We start from the raw sequence: 17,094 nt of genomic DNA on the forward strand, positions 1-17,094 counted from the left end.
GCCTCTTCCGCTAATGTACAGCTGATATACTGACTCCGACATGCAAGGAGAAATGACCTTCAAGTGGGTGCAGCTGAAGAAACGCTGTCACAAGTCTTATTACCTGTCACACTATTGCATTGACTGTGTAGGTCTCAGGTGTGCTGCCACTGTGTTGAGTGATGATTGTGTGAGCACCCACGGTCACTGAGATCCTGTCCCGTTGCTGAATAGTTGCACGCACATAGTTCTAGTGAAACACGTCACATGACCATATAAATCGATTTCCATGCATTTTGACTATTAGATTTTTTTTAATGATCTAAATTGTCCAGTTTTGTGGGCCCAGTCTGTGCATTTTAAATAGACCTTCATTATTTCTGTTTACCGTGATTTATTGATCGTCATTGATTTGATTGATTAACTGTCTTGGAGTCTCACATATATCTGTTTTCTTGCTTAATTTAAATAATAAAGTCTTCTCAATGCATGACATCGCTATGTGTAATCATTTGCACATTTCAGGTCTTTGGTGTAGATTCCACATGTGTGCTTCTTGCTAATCCTAATAGTGTACTCCAGGCATGATCCTTGTTACCAGTATTAAGAAGTGGGTTGCTGATTATACCTGTATAACCCGACTCTTCAGCCTGCCCTGATCCTCTAATGAACCGGCACTTCTTTCCCTCCCTGTAGGTGCGTGAGCGACTGAGAGTGTCTCTGGAGAGAGTGACAACCTTGGAGGGGCAGCTAGCAGCCGCCAGCCAAGAGGTAGCGCACCCATGCAGCTTGTACAGCGCTGCATTCCACGCAGCACCAGCCTCGCATTCCCATTGCGTTTCACTAATCCCTCGGCAGAGATTCTGTGTGAGATGAAAGCTCTATAACCACAAATGCAGGCACAGCGGTTACGCCTTCACTGGGCTGCATTACACATCGTTAGGCTTTGATTACAGGGAACTTTTAGAAGGGATGTGACACGTCAGTGTTTTCTTAACTAATGCATGCTTGTTTTTTTGTTTTTTTCTTAGATCTTTTTCAGTCATTGCATCATGGTGACTTATTTATTCGAGCTCGGAAGTTTAAAAAGCTTCATCGTTGCCTGACTAGCGCTCTCGGAATCATGTCTGAACTCCAAGTGCATCTGGTACACCTAATGTGCAACCAATAACCGGTCCCCCCTGAAACAAAAACCAAAAACATTTGCTCCATATTCTATCTCATTTCAACTTAAACCCTGAGCAGCCTTCACACACACGCACGCACACACAGTAAGAGCTTGGGTGTTAAACTCTTTTCTGAAATACAGAGCAAGCCCTTTGATACGAGAACCTGCTAATCCCCCTTCCATGCAGCTCCACTATCTGTATTCTGTTATGTATATTTCTGACCTGACACGTGTGAATAAACATTTATTGGAAAGGTGTCTCCCCTAAACAGCAGAGGGTTTACAGTGTAGACATCTCCACCTGGACCCCCCTCTACAGGAGATGTGCTTGGCACGTTTGGAAGCAGTGCTGGGGTATTTGCTGAGTTTTCCGTGATTTGATTTCTAGCGCTGTGTTGCTGGATGAAGAAACTGCACCGTAAGCAGAAACACACCCCCCAGCATGCCAGGTGCAGCGCTTGAGCAGCATCAGTTCCGTTAATGTGTCTAAAACCTGGAATCGAGAGCAGCTGAGATCCAGGCATGCATCACCTGGAACTGCCCCCCCCGTTTACATGACAGCAGTCCCATTGCTCAGCGATATCCATTGGCAATGCACTGTAATGCTTCCACACTGTAGCTTTGGCCACAGTGTGATTTAGTCCCAGGATCTGAATAGATCTGCAAAACCAGAATGCCTTGCTGTGTTTTCTGATTGAATCCTCCTCTATGTTCTCATGTTGCTTCCCAGCTTTCAGTGCTAAGACAAGGGCACCCCCAGAGGAAGGACAAGCCTGAAGGAGATCTCGTTGATGGGACAGAACCAGTGCCCAAGCCAACCTGGAAGGTGGGTTAATGGTAGTGATGGGAATGCGCTAGTGCGCACGGCTTTCTTTACAGCACACAATGTAATGCAATAGAGACCGGCAAAAAAGAACCTGCCCTGATAAGCAGAGGCAAAGTCAGACACCATAGGGGCGGGCCTGGCCCCTGCCTTTGTACTCATGTTGTTCTGACTGCAATGAAGCAGGAGCTCATGCTTGTCTATCAAGTCTCCTTTACAGTGGAAGGAAGTATATTGAAGGGCAGCAGTGTTAAGATGCGTCGCGGTTTAGTGTCTGAATTCCCCTGCATTGTATTTTTCATGGTGTTCCCGGGATAGCCAGAGAGAGTTAAAGCAATCCCTTTCATTTCTGCCTCGTTCAATACCCTGCTGTGTGTGTTCTGTGTGATTCTCTGCTGTTAGTTCTGCTTCTGGCTTCTGATGGGACTCCTCAAGGCTGTAAGTGAAGCGGGGAAGCATATCACTGTTGCGACCGTGCATTGCCGCCAATGGGTGGGGCATTGTTCAAACCTGTGCAACGCTGATATACTTCCCCATCTCACTTGCTCACCGGCAGACTTGAAGAGTCTTTTTTACCACTGGAATAGTTAGTAAGCAAGAAACTGCGATAGAAAATTATACAGTTATACAATTATACAGGACACACAGAGGTAAGGAACGCAGGGATTGCCACACTATGTGTGGGTGTGTGTAATATATATCTATACACACGCTTGAGGAGAGGCAGTAAAAGGCTGCGTCCTGTCAATGGCCCTGCAGTGGTTCAGGATGAAATGTGCCGCTGTCTGCTTTGTCTTGTGCTAGAGGCTTCCGAACGGCTCCATCGACGCCCATGACGAGGTGAGCCGGGTTCTGGAGTTACAGGAGCTGCTGGAGAAGAGCAACGCTGAGCTGGTGCAGAGCAAAGAGCGCGTGGCCGCTCTGACGGCCCGCGTGGCCGAGCTGGAGGCTGACCTCAACACTGCCCACAAAGACCTGCTGAAGAGCGAGGAGATGAGCAGCAAGTGCCAGCGGGACATCCGTGAGGTGAGGGTGCAAATTCTGAGACCTGGCCTCACTTCTTCTGTGGTTTGAAAGCTTGGAGGGACGGCTGCTTGTGGATTTGTTTTGCTTTACTGTGTGCCTGTGTCCTAGGCTCTGGCTCAGAAGGAAGACATGGAGGAGAGGATTACAACGCTAGAGAAACGCTACCTGGCTGCGCAGAGAGAAACCACTTCAATACACGACCTCAATGACAAGCTGGAGAACGAGCTGGTCAACAAGGAGTCTCTCTACAGACAGGTGAGCAGGGCTGGGAGTGAGACTCCTGCTGTAGAGCAGTTTCACCCATTCTGGGTTTTACTACGAGCTGGATCAGCAACAGTGTAACAAGCTCAGTGATTAAACTCATAGTAAAAGCAGAAATGGATCAAACGTGTGTGTGTGTGTGTGTGTGTGTGTGTGTGTGTGTGTGTGTGTGCGCTGCTGTCTCTGCATTCCCACTCTCCTGCCCATGCTGTGCTCTGTGTGTGTGTGTGTGTGTGCTTGTCTCTGCACTCCCACTCTCCTGCCCATGCTGTGCTCTGTGTGTGTGTGTGTGAGCGCTGCTTGTCTCTGCACTCCCACTCTCCTGCCCATGCTGTGCTCTGCGTGTGTGTGTGTGAGCGGTTCTTGTCTCTGCACTCCCACTCTCCTGCCCATGCTGTGCTCTGTGTGTGTGTGTGTGTGCGCTGCTTGTCTCTGCACTCCCACTCTCCTGCCCATGCTGTGCTCTGTGTGTGTGTGTGTGTGCGCTGCTTGTCTCTGCACTCCCACTCTCCTGCCCATGCTGTGCTCTGCGTGTGTGGGTGTGAGCGGTTCTTGTCTCTGCACTCCCACTCTCCTGCCCATGCTGTGCTCTGCGTGTGTGGGTGTGAGTGGTTCTTGTCTCTGCACTCCCACTCTCCTGCCCATGCTGTGCTCTGCGTGTGTGTGTGGTGTGAGCGGTGCTTGTCTCTGCACTCCCACTCTCCTGCCCATGCTGTGCTCTGCGTGTGTGTGTGTGTGTGAGCTGCTTGTCTCTGCACTCCCACTCTCCTGCCCATGCTGTGCTCTGCGTGTGTGTGTGTGTGTGAGCGCTGCTTGTCTCTGCACTCCCACTCTCCTGCCCATGCTGTGCTCTGTGTGTGTGTGTGTGTGAGCGGTGCTTGTCTCTGCACTCCCACTCTCCTGCCCATGCTGTGCTCTGCGTGTGTCTCTCAGAGCGAGGAGAAGGCCAGGCACATCCAGGAGCTGCTGGAGCTGGCAGAGCAGAAGCTGCAGCAGACGATACGCAAGGCCGAGACCCTGCCGGAGGTGGAGGCGGAGCTAGCACAGAGAGGGGCTGCCCTGACCAAGGCAAGTACAGGGCAGGGCAGGGAAGAGCGCTGGCCCTTGCAGGGATGGGCTTTACTTTACTTGGGTAAAAGTGTCAGCTAAATGACTAATTAAAAAATAGATTTAATAATAATGCAAGAAAGGCCTAACGGATTTATTTTTCAAAATTAATTGAATTAACATACTTGCTGTAGAATCACACACACACACACACACACACACACACACACACACACACACATATATATATATATATATATATATATATATATATATTATATATATATATATATATATATATAGCTCACACCACAGGAAAGACCTCGATCCAACGCATTGCAGCCGCAGTGATTCTGAATGAAATGTTTGGGCTGTAGAGGTGTTTGCTGTTTGAAGCCCCAGTGCTTTTCAGAGAAGCGTTTCACCCTCCGTTCACAAAGTCCTTGTGCTCTGCACAGAAGAAGAAAGAAATCGCCTGCACACCAACGTTCAGGGATCCTGTCTCCAGCTTTCTTTTCATGCAGTTTTAAGAAGTCTTACAAAACAGTGGTGGAGAATTTGAAATTAATGAGCACAGCTTCCGTGACTGGAGGCTTTAGCTGCCGACAAAATCCATGCAGAGACAGTCAGCAGCTTTCTCTCACTCTCTCTTTCAAAGACTTGGCAGAACCAATCTGTCTCCTTGAAAAAGACCAATATACAGTGTAGATTAGTCAGGCGCTGCTCTGGTCTCTGACAGCCCTGACTGTGAATTGTGGCACAATTGATAGTTACGCGTGTTCTCTACCTTTTCTTAGATTAAGAAGGATGGATTTACGCGTTCTCTCGATTTTTTTGTGACGTCCCAAGTGTGGTATTTTGAACACAGGGAGTGTTGCAGGGAGACAGGTTAAAGCACACACCTGGGTGTACCTGCTGCACTTGGGGACAGTGGAAGAAGAGCTATCCTGAGGACGCAGGGCTGCTCGAAATGTTGGACATGCACATTTTCGAAAGTAGGTTTGAGTGCTGAAAGAGCAGGGGCCACGCGGGCGCAGGTACTGCAGTTTCTATAGAAGCCCCATCTAAGCGGGCCCCTGTTCTTTTCTTCTCGTCACCAGGCTGAGGAGAGGCATGGCAGTATTGAGGAGCGCTCCCGGCAGCTGGAGGCTCAGCTTGAAGAGAAGAACCAGGAGCTGGGCCGGGTAAGCTGTCATTTCCTCCGCTGCCACCACACTACAAGCTCGCTTCCTGTGCACCACTTATTAGGGTCCTTCCTGAGCACACTCACACTCCAGTCTAGGACTAGTGTACAGGGGGGTCATATTCACTGCTACGCAGGAAGTGAATGTATGATGTCAATAGATACTGAGGCGCTGTTTGTGATGAATAGTGCCATCTAGTGGCTGCCCTGGAAAACAGCACCCAGTGAGCGCAGGACACACTGAAGCAGATTTCTATTAAAATGAATTTAAAACTGAAATTAAAACTGATGTTAGAACTTGTTTTATACCATGTGTAAAAGGAAATCAGATTTAAAAAAAAAACTGTGTGTGCAAACATTCAGCCCCCAGAGCGTGCAAAACCCTTGACTTTGCTTCGTGTAGTTTAACGCTGCCCTGTTGCAGGCGAGGCAGAGGGAGAAGATGAACGAAGAACACAACAAGCGACTCTCGGACACCGTCGACCGGCTCCTCACAGAGTCCAATGAGAGGCTGCAGCTGCACCTGAAGGAGCGCATGTCGGCTCTTGAGGACAAGGTGAGTATCTGGAGGCACTGCAGTGCAATCGTCACAGCGTTGTCTTCAATCTGAACCCTGCAGCGTCCCGCGCGTTTCTAAAATGAGAACAGCTGCTTTATTAATGCAGCTAGATTCCACTACCATTGACAGCACCAAGCTGGCAAGGTAATCTGGTTAAGCCCCAAGGCGTTGTGATAACGTGTGCTGATGGCTTTGGTAGGTTTGTACTGTACAGGGGTGTCTAAATGACTGTTCAGCCTTGTAAACTGGCTTGTGATCATTGAATAGACTGTGCCTGCTACACAGCTATTCTGACATGCCTTTATAAGACTTATTTATAAATATATCATGTGTTTTCTTTTTACAGAACACATTGATTCAAGATCTGGAAAACACACAGAAGCAATTGGAAGACTCTTACCATAGCAAGGTATAGTATTTATAGCTTTGGTTGTAGGGAATGACAGCCAAGGCTATATCTTAGGAGCCACTCGTCCGATTCAGCTTCGTACGGGTATAGGAAAGCAGGACTGCCTCCAGTGATTGTGACCTACAGCACAGGAAGTGATCAAACAGGGACCTGAAATGATTAAGGCTTCAGTTTACCAGTCTGCTCCCATTCAAATCTAAAGTGCAGTTTTTATTTTTGTTCAACTTTCTTACCAGGAAAGGTTGGCAGCTGAAATTGAAAAACTGCGTGTGGAAATGGAGCAGCTGAAGAGACGAAGCGGTGTCTTCGGGGACACTGTGCACCCACGGTAAATGCAGAGTTTTATTTGATTGGTTTTTCTTACTGTAGAATTGTTGAATCCTTTTTAAGAGTTTTATTTCCAGACCCTTGGTCTGGAATCTCAGTTTTCCTTCAATAGGTTTTGGTCTGTGCTGTTCGGAAGCCTTCATTTCTGTCCGGTGTGTCTCTCTCTCTCTCTGTCTTCCTGTCGGCAGCTCTCTCGCCGGCAGCGCCGCGGATCTCCGCTTCTCTCTGAGCTCGGCAGGGGACACGCAGGTTGACCACTTCGGCACCCCGGCAGTGATCCGGCGGGCGCAGAAAGGACGTCTGGCAGCTCTGCGGGATGAACCCACCAAGGTGCAGCTACTTGCCCCGGTCATAAGAGAGGCACTCCAGGGGCCCCAAACCACGCAATGCTGGGCATCCTTTGTTTTTGTATTTGTATTAATAACGACCTCTCATGTAAACAGAGTCGTATCAAGCAGTCAGGGTTCAGCGTTTCCAATTTAACACAGCAGGCATTTCTGTCAGCAATCTCTTTAGAAACTGTCAAACATCATGTCACATGACTCCAGCCTTGAATTAATGAATCGAAACCAGAACCTAACAACCCAGCTCTGTATCTCAGCTCACTTTAGCGGGTTCCGCGGGGTGCCTGTGAATTCCGAGATTTCCTAGGAATTCCGTTTTGTGTAGATTTGGGCTGCCTCTAGTCATAACCCTTCATGCAGCTTGTTGGCCATACACTGGATCTGCACTGCAGCCAGTGAAATACGTCTATAACCCTTACAGGTTACCTGATGTGCTATGTAAGTATAAAGAATGTTTCCAGCTTGCTTGCTTACATTTACACAGAGAGAAGTGCTTCATTGAATAGGATCAGGCTGTTAGCATGCTTCCCTCTCAGTCTCAGAATCAGGCTCCTGTCCTGTGTGTTTCTAGATGCATGCACATGCTGCTGCACTGTGGCTGTGCAATACCAAGAGCCCCAGTGTCTGTGTTATCTTCTCTTCACCTCTAACCAATGTCTTGTGCTTCCATTGATTTCTGCTTCTATAAATGGACATCCGCAACATGTGAGTTCTTTACAAATCTGATTTCCTGCTATTGCTGATCACTGTGTTTCCAGTATAGCATGCATCTCTGCAGGGGAGGCTAGACCTGTAACCCGGGCTTGATGAGTAATTATATTAGTAGTAGTTTTTATTATTGATAGTAAATATCCATTTACTGTATTAAGAGGGCTTGGGTAGCTCTTTGAGCTAAAAAAGTGTGTTAAAGGCTTTTGTTGTGTTTAGTGATTTACCAGTTCAAATGATGAATACATCTGTGTGTACATTTACAACCACCCCCCATGCATCAAATGCGTTGTCTCTCTTGTCCTTGTATATTATTTATTCTTGCTTTTCATTAGCTGTAGTGCATAGGAACTCTTTCAGTAATATTGAATGAACTCTTCTGAGGAACGGTCGCCCCTCAGTATTGCAATTTAATAAACCACTGGCAGTTCCCAGCGGGTGTATAGCTGGCAGGGAACAGCGACTCTTAATCAAACTCCAGCTTTGCCTTGATAATGCAGTGATGTGTCCTCTGAGAGCTGAATTGAATAGTAGCGCCTTGAGAAACAACGCCAGCAAAGTTCCAGACGAGAGGAGGCGGCTCAGCCCATCTCAGCTTGCTACACAGCTGACTGACAGTGTCACTTCAGCTCTGAAAGGATTCCAGTGACTCAGGAGCTCCAGAGACATGACTTTTAGAAACGCTCTTCTTTAGCAGAGGCAGGTGTGAAAGCTTCTGCTCGTTTGATTGCATCAGATCCTGCCGATCATGGATCAGGAATGGGACCGCGCCCAGCCTCTCAGTGTCCTGGCCAGCGTGACCCAGCCCATCGAGAGTGACCCCGAGCTATCGGACATCGACGACGATGACCGCGAGACCATCTTCAGCTCGGTGGACATGCTCTCACCCAGCGGTCACTCCGACGCCCAGACCCTGGCTCTGATGCTGCAAGAGCAGCTGGACGCCATCAACGAGGAGATCAGGTGGGCAGCAAACTCGGGGAAACAACAAATCCATGAGGTTCTCGCTGTGTTTGTGATCTCTGAGGTTCTTGCTGTGTTTGATCTCTGAGGTTCTCGCTGTGTTGGTGATCTCTGAGGTTCTCGCTGTGCTGGTGATCTCTGAGGTTCTTGCTGAGTTTGTGATCTCTGAGGTTCTCGCTGTGTTTGTGATCTCTGAGGTTCTCGCTGTGTTTGTGATCTCTGTTCTCGCTGTGTTTGTGATCTCTGAAGGTTCTCGCTGTGTTTGTGATCTCTGATGTTCTCGCTGTGTTTGTGATCTCTGAGGTTCTCGCTGTGTTTGTGATCTCTGAGGTTCTCGCTGTGTTTGTGATCTCTGTTCTCGCTGTGTTTGTGATCTCTGAGGTTCTCGCTGTGTTTGTGATCTCTGAGGTTCTCGCTGTGTTTGTGATCTCTGATGTTCTCGCTGTGTTTGTGATCTCTGATGTTCTCGCTGTGTTTGTGATCTCTGATGTTCTCGCTGTGTTTGTGATCTCTGAGGTTCTCGCTGTGTTTGTGATCTCTGGTCTCGCTGTGTTTGTGATCTCTGAGGTTCTCGCTGTGTTTGTGATCTCTGCGGTTCTCGCTGTGTTTGTGATCTCTGTTCTTGCTGTGTTTGTGATCTCTGAGGTTCTCGCTGTGTTTGTGATCTCTGATCTCGCTGTGTTTGTGATCTCTGAGGTTCTCGCTGTGTTTGTGATCTCGCTCGCTGTGTTGTGATCTCTGATTTCTCGCTGTGTTTGTGATCTCTGAGGTTCTCGCTGTGTTTGTGATCTCTGCGGTTCTCGCTGTGTTTGTGATCTCTGCGGTTCTCGCTGTGTTTGTGATCTCTGCTGCTGTGTTTGTGATCTCTGAGGTTCTCGCTGTGTTTGTGATCTCTGAGGTTCTCGCTGTGTTGGTGATCTCTGAGGTTCTCGCTGTGTTGGTGATCTCTGAGGTTCTCGCTGTGTTTTTGTTTGTTAGGATGATCCAGGAGGAGAAGGAGTCGGCAGAGCTGCGTGCCGAGGAGATTGAGAATCGGGTGACGAGTGGCAGTATGGAGGGGCTCAACATGCCCCCCCTGCGGCCCCGCTCCTCCATCCCCACCTCGCTCACCGCCCTGTCGCTCGCCAGCTCCTCCCCCCCCATCAGCGGCCGCTCCACGCCCAAGCTTTCGTCTCGCACAGCCGCTCACGAGCTGGGCATCATGACTCTGGTGAGTTCACAGCACTGTCGCATTTCTACCGCAGCCAACGCTGAACACTGGCTCCCATTTTCAGTGAAAGAAAAATAAAGCATGCTCCTGCTAGCTGGGAATCGGAACAGGTTGGGAGTATTTTTAACTGAATTTAACAGGAAAGCAGACTTTTCAAATGCAGTACTGACAAGTTCAGAAACCAGTACCAGCTGCCAGCTCTGTCCAGGGCACACCATTGCTAGGATTCCCAACAGGGTTTAATGTTTATCATCTACATGTGTTTTTTTTATTTTTTTATATCCTGTTATGTCCTTTATTAATCTCTACTGTTTCCACTTAGACCGTATACCAGGCTTACTATTAAGAAGAAAAAAAAAAAAAAAAGGTTTTCACAAATGTCTTTTCCAGTATTTTGTCAGGACTAACTCGGCTTCCAGCTCTTAGGAATCCCTTCAGTGTTGGATGAGTCCCTATCTGTGACTTTCCCTGTAGGGTTTCACCTCGAATGAGGGGGGCAGACCCGCTGTATTGTACACACGCTCTAGTTCAGGATACTCTGCTTAACAATGGCTCTGTTTGCATGTGTCTGCTTTTCTCTTGCTGCCGATCAGCCCAGCGATTTAAGGAAACATCGTCGGAAAGTACATGTAAGTGCAGCTCTTACTTTTGTTTTTTTCTGTTTGTCATACACCAGTCATGAACTCTCTCTCCCTGTCCCCCCTGTCTGGTGTTTGTAACCCATTGCTTGTGAGATCTTTCCACTGACTCCACTCTGATTTGATCAAGGTGAATCCCACAGGGATGACCCATGCTGCAGCTGGATTTTACAACACTGAAGGATCCATCGGAATCGCAGCATGACCACGGATAGGTGGGGGATGCAATGCAGTGGGATTCACCGGTGCTGTAAAATGCTCGAGTTTAGGCTTGATCAAATCAAGCCCTGAGTCGTGGAGTCTGGATCTCAATACTTCTGCATTAAAAGCTGTGCATCAGCTTTGCAGCAGAGCAGCTCGAACTCAGCTGAGACAGGGCTCTGGTCCTCCAGAATCCTGTTTTAAAATTGTTATATTGGACACTGATGGACTCTGAGGCCCTCGCAGTGGATGCTGCTATATCCTGTCGCACACACACGCACACACACAAAGCACACATACAGTATTGCACATGGTAAGTTCTTTCCTGCATACCCCATTTATGTCGTGTGTGTGTGTGTGTGTGTGTGTGTGTGTCTGTGCAATTGTCCTTGCAAGCCTCAGCATTGCTCCCGTTTGTCAATGTTTCTGCACTACAGGTTAAAAGTGACCTCACCTTATAATGCTGACCTGGGTTTGAGCTGGAGAATTCGATCAGTATTGAACCCGAGTCAGTATTGAAGGGAATTCTAAAGGTGCAGTCACTCCACTCCCCCCCCCCCCCCCCCCCCCCCCCCCCCCCCCCCCAGAGGAGCAGGGCTGGGTTCGAGTGTAACCGGGGACCCTGTGCTCCAGTCTCCAGTGTCCTGGGATGAGAGTCGGGAGGACAAGCCCACCATCAAGTGTGAGATGTCGCCCCCGCCCTCCCCGCGCAGCCTTCGTCTGGAGCAGATGTCCCAGTCCCTGCTCTCCACCAGCCAGGAAGACGGCAAAGGGTAAGCCAGCCGCATTCCTTCCAGCTCCTTCCACTCCAGTGCAGCCTCAGCAGACTGCTTCCAAAGACTGATTCCTACTGCTCTGGACCTGCATAGCACTCGGCTTCTTGGCCTGCAGACGCGGTCCCCAAGCGGCTCAGCCTGGTGGAAGAGCATCCGCGTGGTGCGCAAGGCGAGTCAAACAGTGCAGGTTTGCATCCTGGCTGTGGGACGTACAGGGTTTAGTAAGACTAAACCGCAGGGACTGTTTCTCCTCGTCACGCTACAGCGCACCCTACTGGCCAGGTGCCCAGTGAGCTCAAAGGTGGACACCTACAGGGCTGGCCTTTGTCCTCCAGAGATCGGTAGCTCGCTGGCTTGGTCGTAGGATCAGAGAACGGGATGAGGGGAAAAGCGATTGGCCGTTCCAAATTGGGAGAAAATCAGGGTGTGGGGGGGAATAATAATTGGACACACAGAACAATAAAAGAGAAATGTATTGCAGGCCGGACGACCAGAACAGCAGTCGTAACAGCAGCCAAGATTCCCTCCACAGGGGGGGCAAGAAGAAGGGCATCAAGGTCTCAATCGTACGGCTGTTTGGCAAGAAGGAGAAGGCCAGGCTCCTGCAGATGGGCAGGGGGCAGGGAGCTGGGATTACAGGTAGAGTATAGCACAGGAGAACAGCGATAGACATCGCAAACCAGAGATGAGCAAGCCATTCAGACCTTTCATTGCAGGGCTTTGCAAGGGGTCTTAGGGTGTTTCTTATTAGGATTAAGATGTTGCAGGAAATGTTGATAACGATTCAGAGTACCAGTGTTGGCCTGGTGCATTGGGTTTGGTCACTGTATTGGATTGAGGAATACAGATTCTTGTGTGTGTGACACTGGGACTCGGGTACAAGAGTGCTGAGGAGAGCAGATTCTTGTGTGTGTGACACTGGGACTCGGGTACAAGAGTGCTGAGGAGAGCAGATTCTTGTGTGTGTGACACTGGGACTCGTTTCAGATTTTGAGATCGGGTTCCAGGATTTCCTGGGACTGGGGAAGCTGGGAACGCAGGCTGAGCGAGACCGGAGATTCAAGAAGAAGTATGTGGGATAAATTCCAGTTTTTTTTTTTTTTTTTTTTTTAATTCATTCATTATTAAAAGCTATTAAATGGCATTTCCATCTAGCTCCGCGCACTGCACTGCACTGTTATGCTTGTGTTTAATCCACTGATTCTGAGCTTTCTTTTTCATGTCAAACTTGCTATTTATTTCGCGAGGCTCCCCGTGTGTCTTGCCGTACGTGTGAGACGCTGGTTGAAAACTGCCTTCTTTCTGTTGTGTGTCTCCGCCTAACGTTTGCAGTGCTTGCTAATGTGTGCATGGATCTCACAGCGGGAGTTTTCAACCAGTGCATTAAAAACAATGCCTGCTTTTCTTTTTGCATTCGCCCTCCCATTCCCCGACACCCAGACAGAGGTAAGTGCAGCTCCCTTGGTATTGTCTGGTTGCGTTTTTCATTTCACTTCATAGCTGTTTTCTTTTTTTGAGTTTGTTCTTCGTTTTGACTGCCTTTGTTACAGTGTGAAAATGAAGAGTAATCAGAATGAAGTGTCAGTGAATTGCCTTTGTTGCATAACCCAGAACCGCTCGGAACGATTGCACAGCCCACAGTGTAGTAACAGGATAGAAAAAGCAAATGCAGTTCTGTCTGAAGCTACTTACTGTCTAAGATGCTGTGATCTCAAACCTCAGGGTCCGGCGGTCGTTTCCAGGAAACAGTTTGGATCTATGCTGCTGTCACAGATCGCAGTGTGTGTTGTGTGTTCGTACCCTTGTGTCACTATTGGAATGTCAAGGATGGCAATGGTACCAGTGGGGTAGCATCCTACCAGTGGCACTCCTCCAGTGTAGCTGCCCATGTGCTGCCATTGCTCCTTGATCCCCAGTATAAAGCAGGGGTGCAGAGTGTAAGTGCCACTGGGACGCTTCGCTACAGTACCACAAGCTCAATGCCTTCCTCCTCCTCCTAGGCATGAGCTTCTGGAAGACGCTCGGAGGAAGGGCTTGCCTTTCGCCCAGTGGGACGGGCCGACAGTGGTGTCCTGGCTCGAGGTAAGGTGCTGCAGAGCCGTTAGGCTGTTTATAAATGTGTGTCTTCATCACTTAAGGAAGCAATACAAACAAAGCCTGCTCGGTCTCCTCGGGGAATAGATATGAGCCCTCCAGACAGCATGGGGGTACCCCTATATTCTGTGATTCGCATTGATGATCCCTCCAGACAGCATGGGGGTACCCCTATAGTCTGTGATTCGCATTGATGATCCCTCCAGACAGCATGGGGGTACCCCTATAGTCCGTGATTCGCATTGATGATCCCTCCAGACAGCATGGGGGTACCCCTATAGTCTGTGATTCACATTGATGATCCCTCCAGACAGCACCAGGTACCCCTATAGTCTGTGATTCACATTGATGATCCCTCCAGACAGCATAGTTAACTTTTCTCTCGCCCAGCTGTCCTCCTTGCAGTCTCTGACTGCCCTCTCCATGTTTCTCTAGCTGTGGGTGGGGATGCCAGCCTGGTACGTGGCTGCCTGCCGTGCCAATGTGAAGAGTGGCGCCATCATGTCAGCCCTGTCCGACACAGAGATCCAGAGAGAGATTGGCATCAGCAACCCGCTCCACCGGCTCAAACTGCGCCTGGCCATCCAGGAGATGGTCTCCTTGACCAGCCCGTCCGCCCCCCTCACCTCCAGAACTGTGAGTGCTGCACAGCAGCCAGGAGCTCCTCCTGGGACTGGAGCTGAGCTTCACCAATCCTGCCTGCTTGTGCATCTCCATTCACCGTCTGTTTTATTTTAAAACATGAGATCTGCTGCACCCTCGCTTCGAGCAATCTCTGCTTGCAAGCCCTGCTTTCAGCTTGCGCTGCACTTCCCTTGGTCACCTGCAGGGTGTTCAAAGGCTTCCATACTGCTGTTAACCAACCAGCTGTCTCTCCTCTCCTCACCCTCCTGCCCTCTCACTCAGTCTCCTCTCCTCACCCTCCTGCCCTCTCACGCAGTCTCCTGTCTCTCCTCATCCTCCTGCCCTCTCACTCAGTCTCCTGTCTCTCTCCTCTCCTCATCCTCCTGCCCTCTCACTCAGTCTCCTGTCTCTCCTCCTCCTCCTCACCCTCTCACCCTCTCTCAGTCTCCTGTCTCTCCTCATCCTCCTGCCCTCTCACTCAGTCTCCTGTCTCTCTCCTCTCCTCATCCTCCTGCCCTCTCACTCAGTCTCCTGTCTCTCTCCTCTCCCTCTCCTCCTGCCCTCTACCAGTCTCCTCATCCTCCTGCCCTCTCACTCAGTCTCCTGGCTCTCTCCTCACCCTCCTGCCCTCTCACACAGTCTCCTGTCTCTCCTCATCCTCCTGCCCTCTCACTCAGTCTCCTGGCTCTCTCCTCACCCTCCTGCCCTCTCACACAGTCTCCTGTGTCTCCTCTCTCCTCATCCTCCTGCCCTCTCACTCACTCTCCTGTCTCTCTCCTCTCCTCCTTCTCCTGCCTCTATCAGACAGAGGGAGAGGCTACCGCGTTTGACTCACCGAGGACACCCTGGATCTGGCGCAGAATCGTAGACTCAGTCACGAGGACAGCGAGATTCCTGAGGAGTGGCATGGCCAAAAATGCCATGCTCTCACTGGCTCAAGTCAGAGCGGAGAGCGAGAGGAAAGGCACGTCGGCAGCGCACTGGCCTTGCACGCATGAAGCCTTCCACAGACGCCACAGTAGCGGGATACTATCATCACCTTCCTGCCCTTGCACCGTCAGTGCCTGATCTCCAGACGGACCGGACGAGGAGACGACACGTGCTAATGGCCGTACGCGTCTATCACTACGCTGATGGACAGATGTGACCTACGAGCTCAGCGAAGGGTCCTCACAGCGGACACTCAGAGAGAGGAGGACTTCCTGTTGCCCTCTCACACGGGTCTTTCTGGACGTCACGGAGCTTCAGCCCTGCACTCAGTTCTCCTGCTCTCTCTTCCAGCCCTGCACCCCCTCTCACGCAGGACTCCTTCCCTCTCCTCATTCCCCCTTGCCCCTCTCACACAGTCTCCTGAGGAGTAGGATCTGCCTCTCACGGGCAAGTCTCTGGGCCTCTCTCTTTCACGGACCAGGACCCTCTCACACCGGGAGTAGTGGTTCTCTTTACTCTGTGTCAGTCTCCTCAGATCTCGAGTCCTGGACGCGGAGAGTCAGGTCAGAGGGGAGATGGGAGAGAGAGGAGAGTCTCATGTCTGCCTGAGGGACGAAGATGTAATTGAGTTCTAAGTCTTACTCGGATTTATTTAAAAATTAATCCTCTTCTCCTCTCTCTCCTCTCCTCACCGTCCTGCCCTCTCACTCACTCTCCTGTCTCTCTCCTCTCCGCACCCTCCTGCCCTCTCACTCAGTCTCCTGGCTCTCTCCTCTTTTCCTTCCTTAGTCTTCTGGGAACGTCTGGGTGACTCATGAGGAGATGGAAACCATGACAACGCCTACCAAAGCGGTTAGTAAAATCTCATTGACGGCCATTTTGTTAGTATTCACACAGAAGATATAATGAGTTTGTCAAAGATTTTTCTTACTAACTTACTGATTTATTTAAAAACATAATCCAATAATAATGAAAAATGTATGCAAAACAAGCATAGATAAAACCTGAATCAAACAAGGCTTTTGAAGCAATGTAAAGAAATGGGTTTTGAGAGCCTGGCTAATCCTGAACATTTAAATCTCTATAGACAATGACCTGGCTGTGGCGATGCTGTCATTTTAATGAAATCCCTGATTAGACTCCTGGTTAATACACTGACATTTAGTCTGATTGTCTTTCTGTACTGACATGCCTTCGCCACACAAGAAGGAGAAAGAAGGAGGCAGTTGGGCTCAGGTGAGTCTGGAGGTTCTCTGTGTTTTTGGGAAGGACATGAAATTAAGCGTCTTGCGTACTCACTGCTATGGAAATTTATCAGGTAGATGTTTTCTTTCTGAAAAAAAAACTAATGATGTAATAAAAAGATTGAGAGTCCAGTCCAGATATTTGATCCAGAACCCTCCACACTGCTGGATTTAGAAACCCTACAAGATGAAAGCGTCTGCTAAGTGACTCTGTGAATAAGAATTGTGCTGGCATTTCCCTGAACCTGGTGTCTGGTTGCAGACGCTGGCGTACGGAGACATGAATCACGAGTGGATTGGGAATGAGTGGCTGCCCAGTCTGGGCCTGCCTCAGTACCGCAGCTACTTCATGGAGTGCCTGGTGGACGCCCGCATGCTCGACCACCTGACCAAGAAAGACCTGCGCACACACCTCAAGATGGTCGACAGCTTTCACCGGTGAGCACCGCCTTTCACATCCTGTTGTACGGATCCACAAAAGGCTAAACAGACCACACTGGAGCCCAGCTGCAGTTCTCCTGCTTGACCAGACAGGATCGACAAACTGGGATACATTGTGACCTTGCGTCCTGTTCCGTAT

At 49.6% G+C, this 17,094-nt stretch overlaps 1 protein-coding gene across 14 annotated transcripts in view; it reads left to right on the forward strand.

Annotated features, from left to right (window-relative positions):
- LOC121299719 (liprin-alpha-2-like) overlaps window positions 1-17,094 on the forward strand; it is a 47,783-nt gene that overhangs the window by 24,410 nt on the left and 6,279 nt on the right. For 4 of the 14 annotated variants that reach the window (XM_041227680.1, XM_041227668.1, XM_041227670.1 and 1 more), the window contains exons 4-24: window positions 676-750; window positions 1,878-1,973; window positions 2,775-2,996; window positions 3,105-3,251; window positions 4,191-4,325; window positions 5,405-5,488; window positions 5,912-6,043; window positions 6,393-6,455; window positions 6,692-6,783; window positions 6,971-7,112; window positions 8,571-8,797; window positions 9,776-10,007; window positions 10,601-10,636; window positions 11,480-11,619; window positions 12,104-12,261; window positions 12,610-12,691; window positions 13,623-13,704; window positions 14,152-14,352; window positions 16,060-16,122; window positions 16,477-16,506; window positions 16,777-16,952. In XM_041227680.1, the coding sequence (XP_041083614.1) occupies window positions 676-750; window positions 1,878-1,973; window positions 2,775-2,996; window positions 3,105-3,251; window positions 4,191-4,325; window positions 5,405-5,488; window positions 5,912-6,043; window positions 6,393-6,455; window positions 6,692-6,783; window positions 6,971-7,112; window positions 8,571-8,797; window positions 9,776-10,007; window positions 10,601-10,636; window positions 11,480-11,619; window positions 12,104-12,261; window positions 12,610-12,691; window positions 13,623-13,704; window positions 14,152-14,352; window positions 16,060-16,122; window positions 16,477-16,506; window positions 16,777-16,952 (2,615 nt within the window). Of the gene's footprint in view, window positions 1-675; window positions 751-1,877; window positions 1,974-2,774; window positions 2,997-3,104; window positions 3,252-4,190; window positions 4,326-5,404; window positions 5,489-5,911; window positions 6,044-6,392; window positions 6,456-6,691; window positions 6,784-6,970; window positions 7,113-7,620; window positions 7,832-8,570; window positions 8,798-9,775; window positions 10,008-10,600; window positions 10,637-11,479; window positions 11,620-12,103; window positions 12,262-12,609; window positions 12,692-13,622; window positions 13,705-14,151; window positions 14,353-16,059; window positions 16,123-16,476; window positions 16,507-16,776; window positions 16,953-17,094 lie in introns of those variants that run through there. The other 10 variants (XM_041227669.1, XM_041227671.1, XM_041227676.1 and 7 more) reach the window with 8 other exon arrangements.

The sequence above is a fragment of the Polyodon spathula genome, chromosome 25 (assembly GCF_017654505.1).
Source record: "Polyodon spathula isolate WHYD16114869_AA chromosome 25, ASM1765450v1, whole genome shotgun sequence".
Classification (NCBI taxonomy): domain Eukaryota; kingdom Metazoa; phylum Chordata; class Actinopteri; order Acipenseriformes; family Polyodontidae; genus Polyodon; species Polyodon spathula.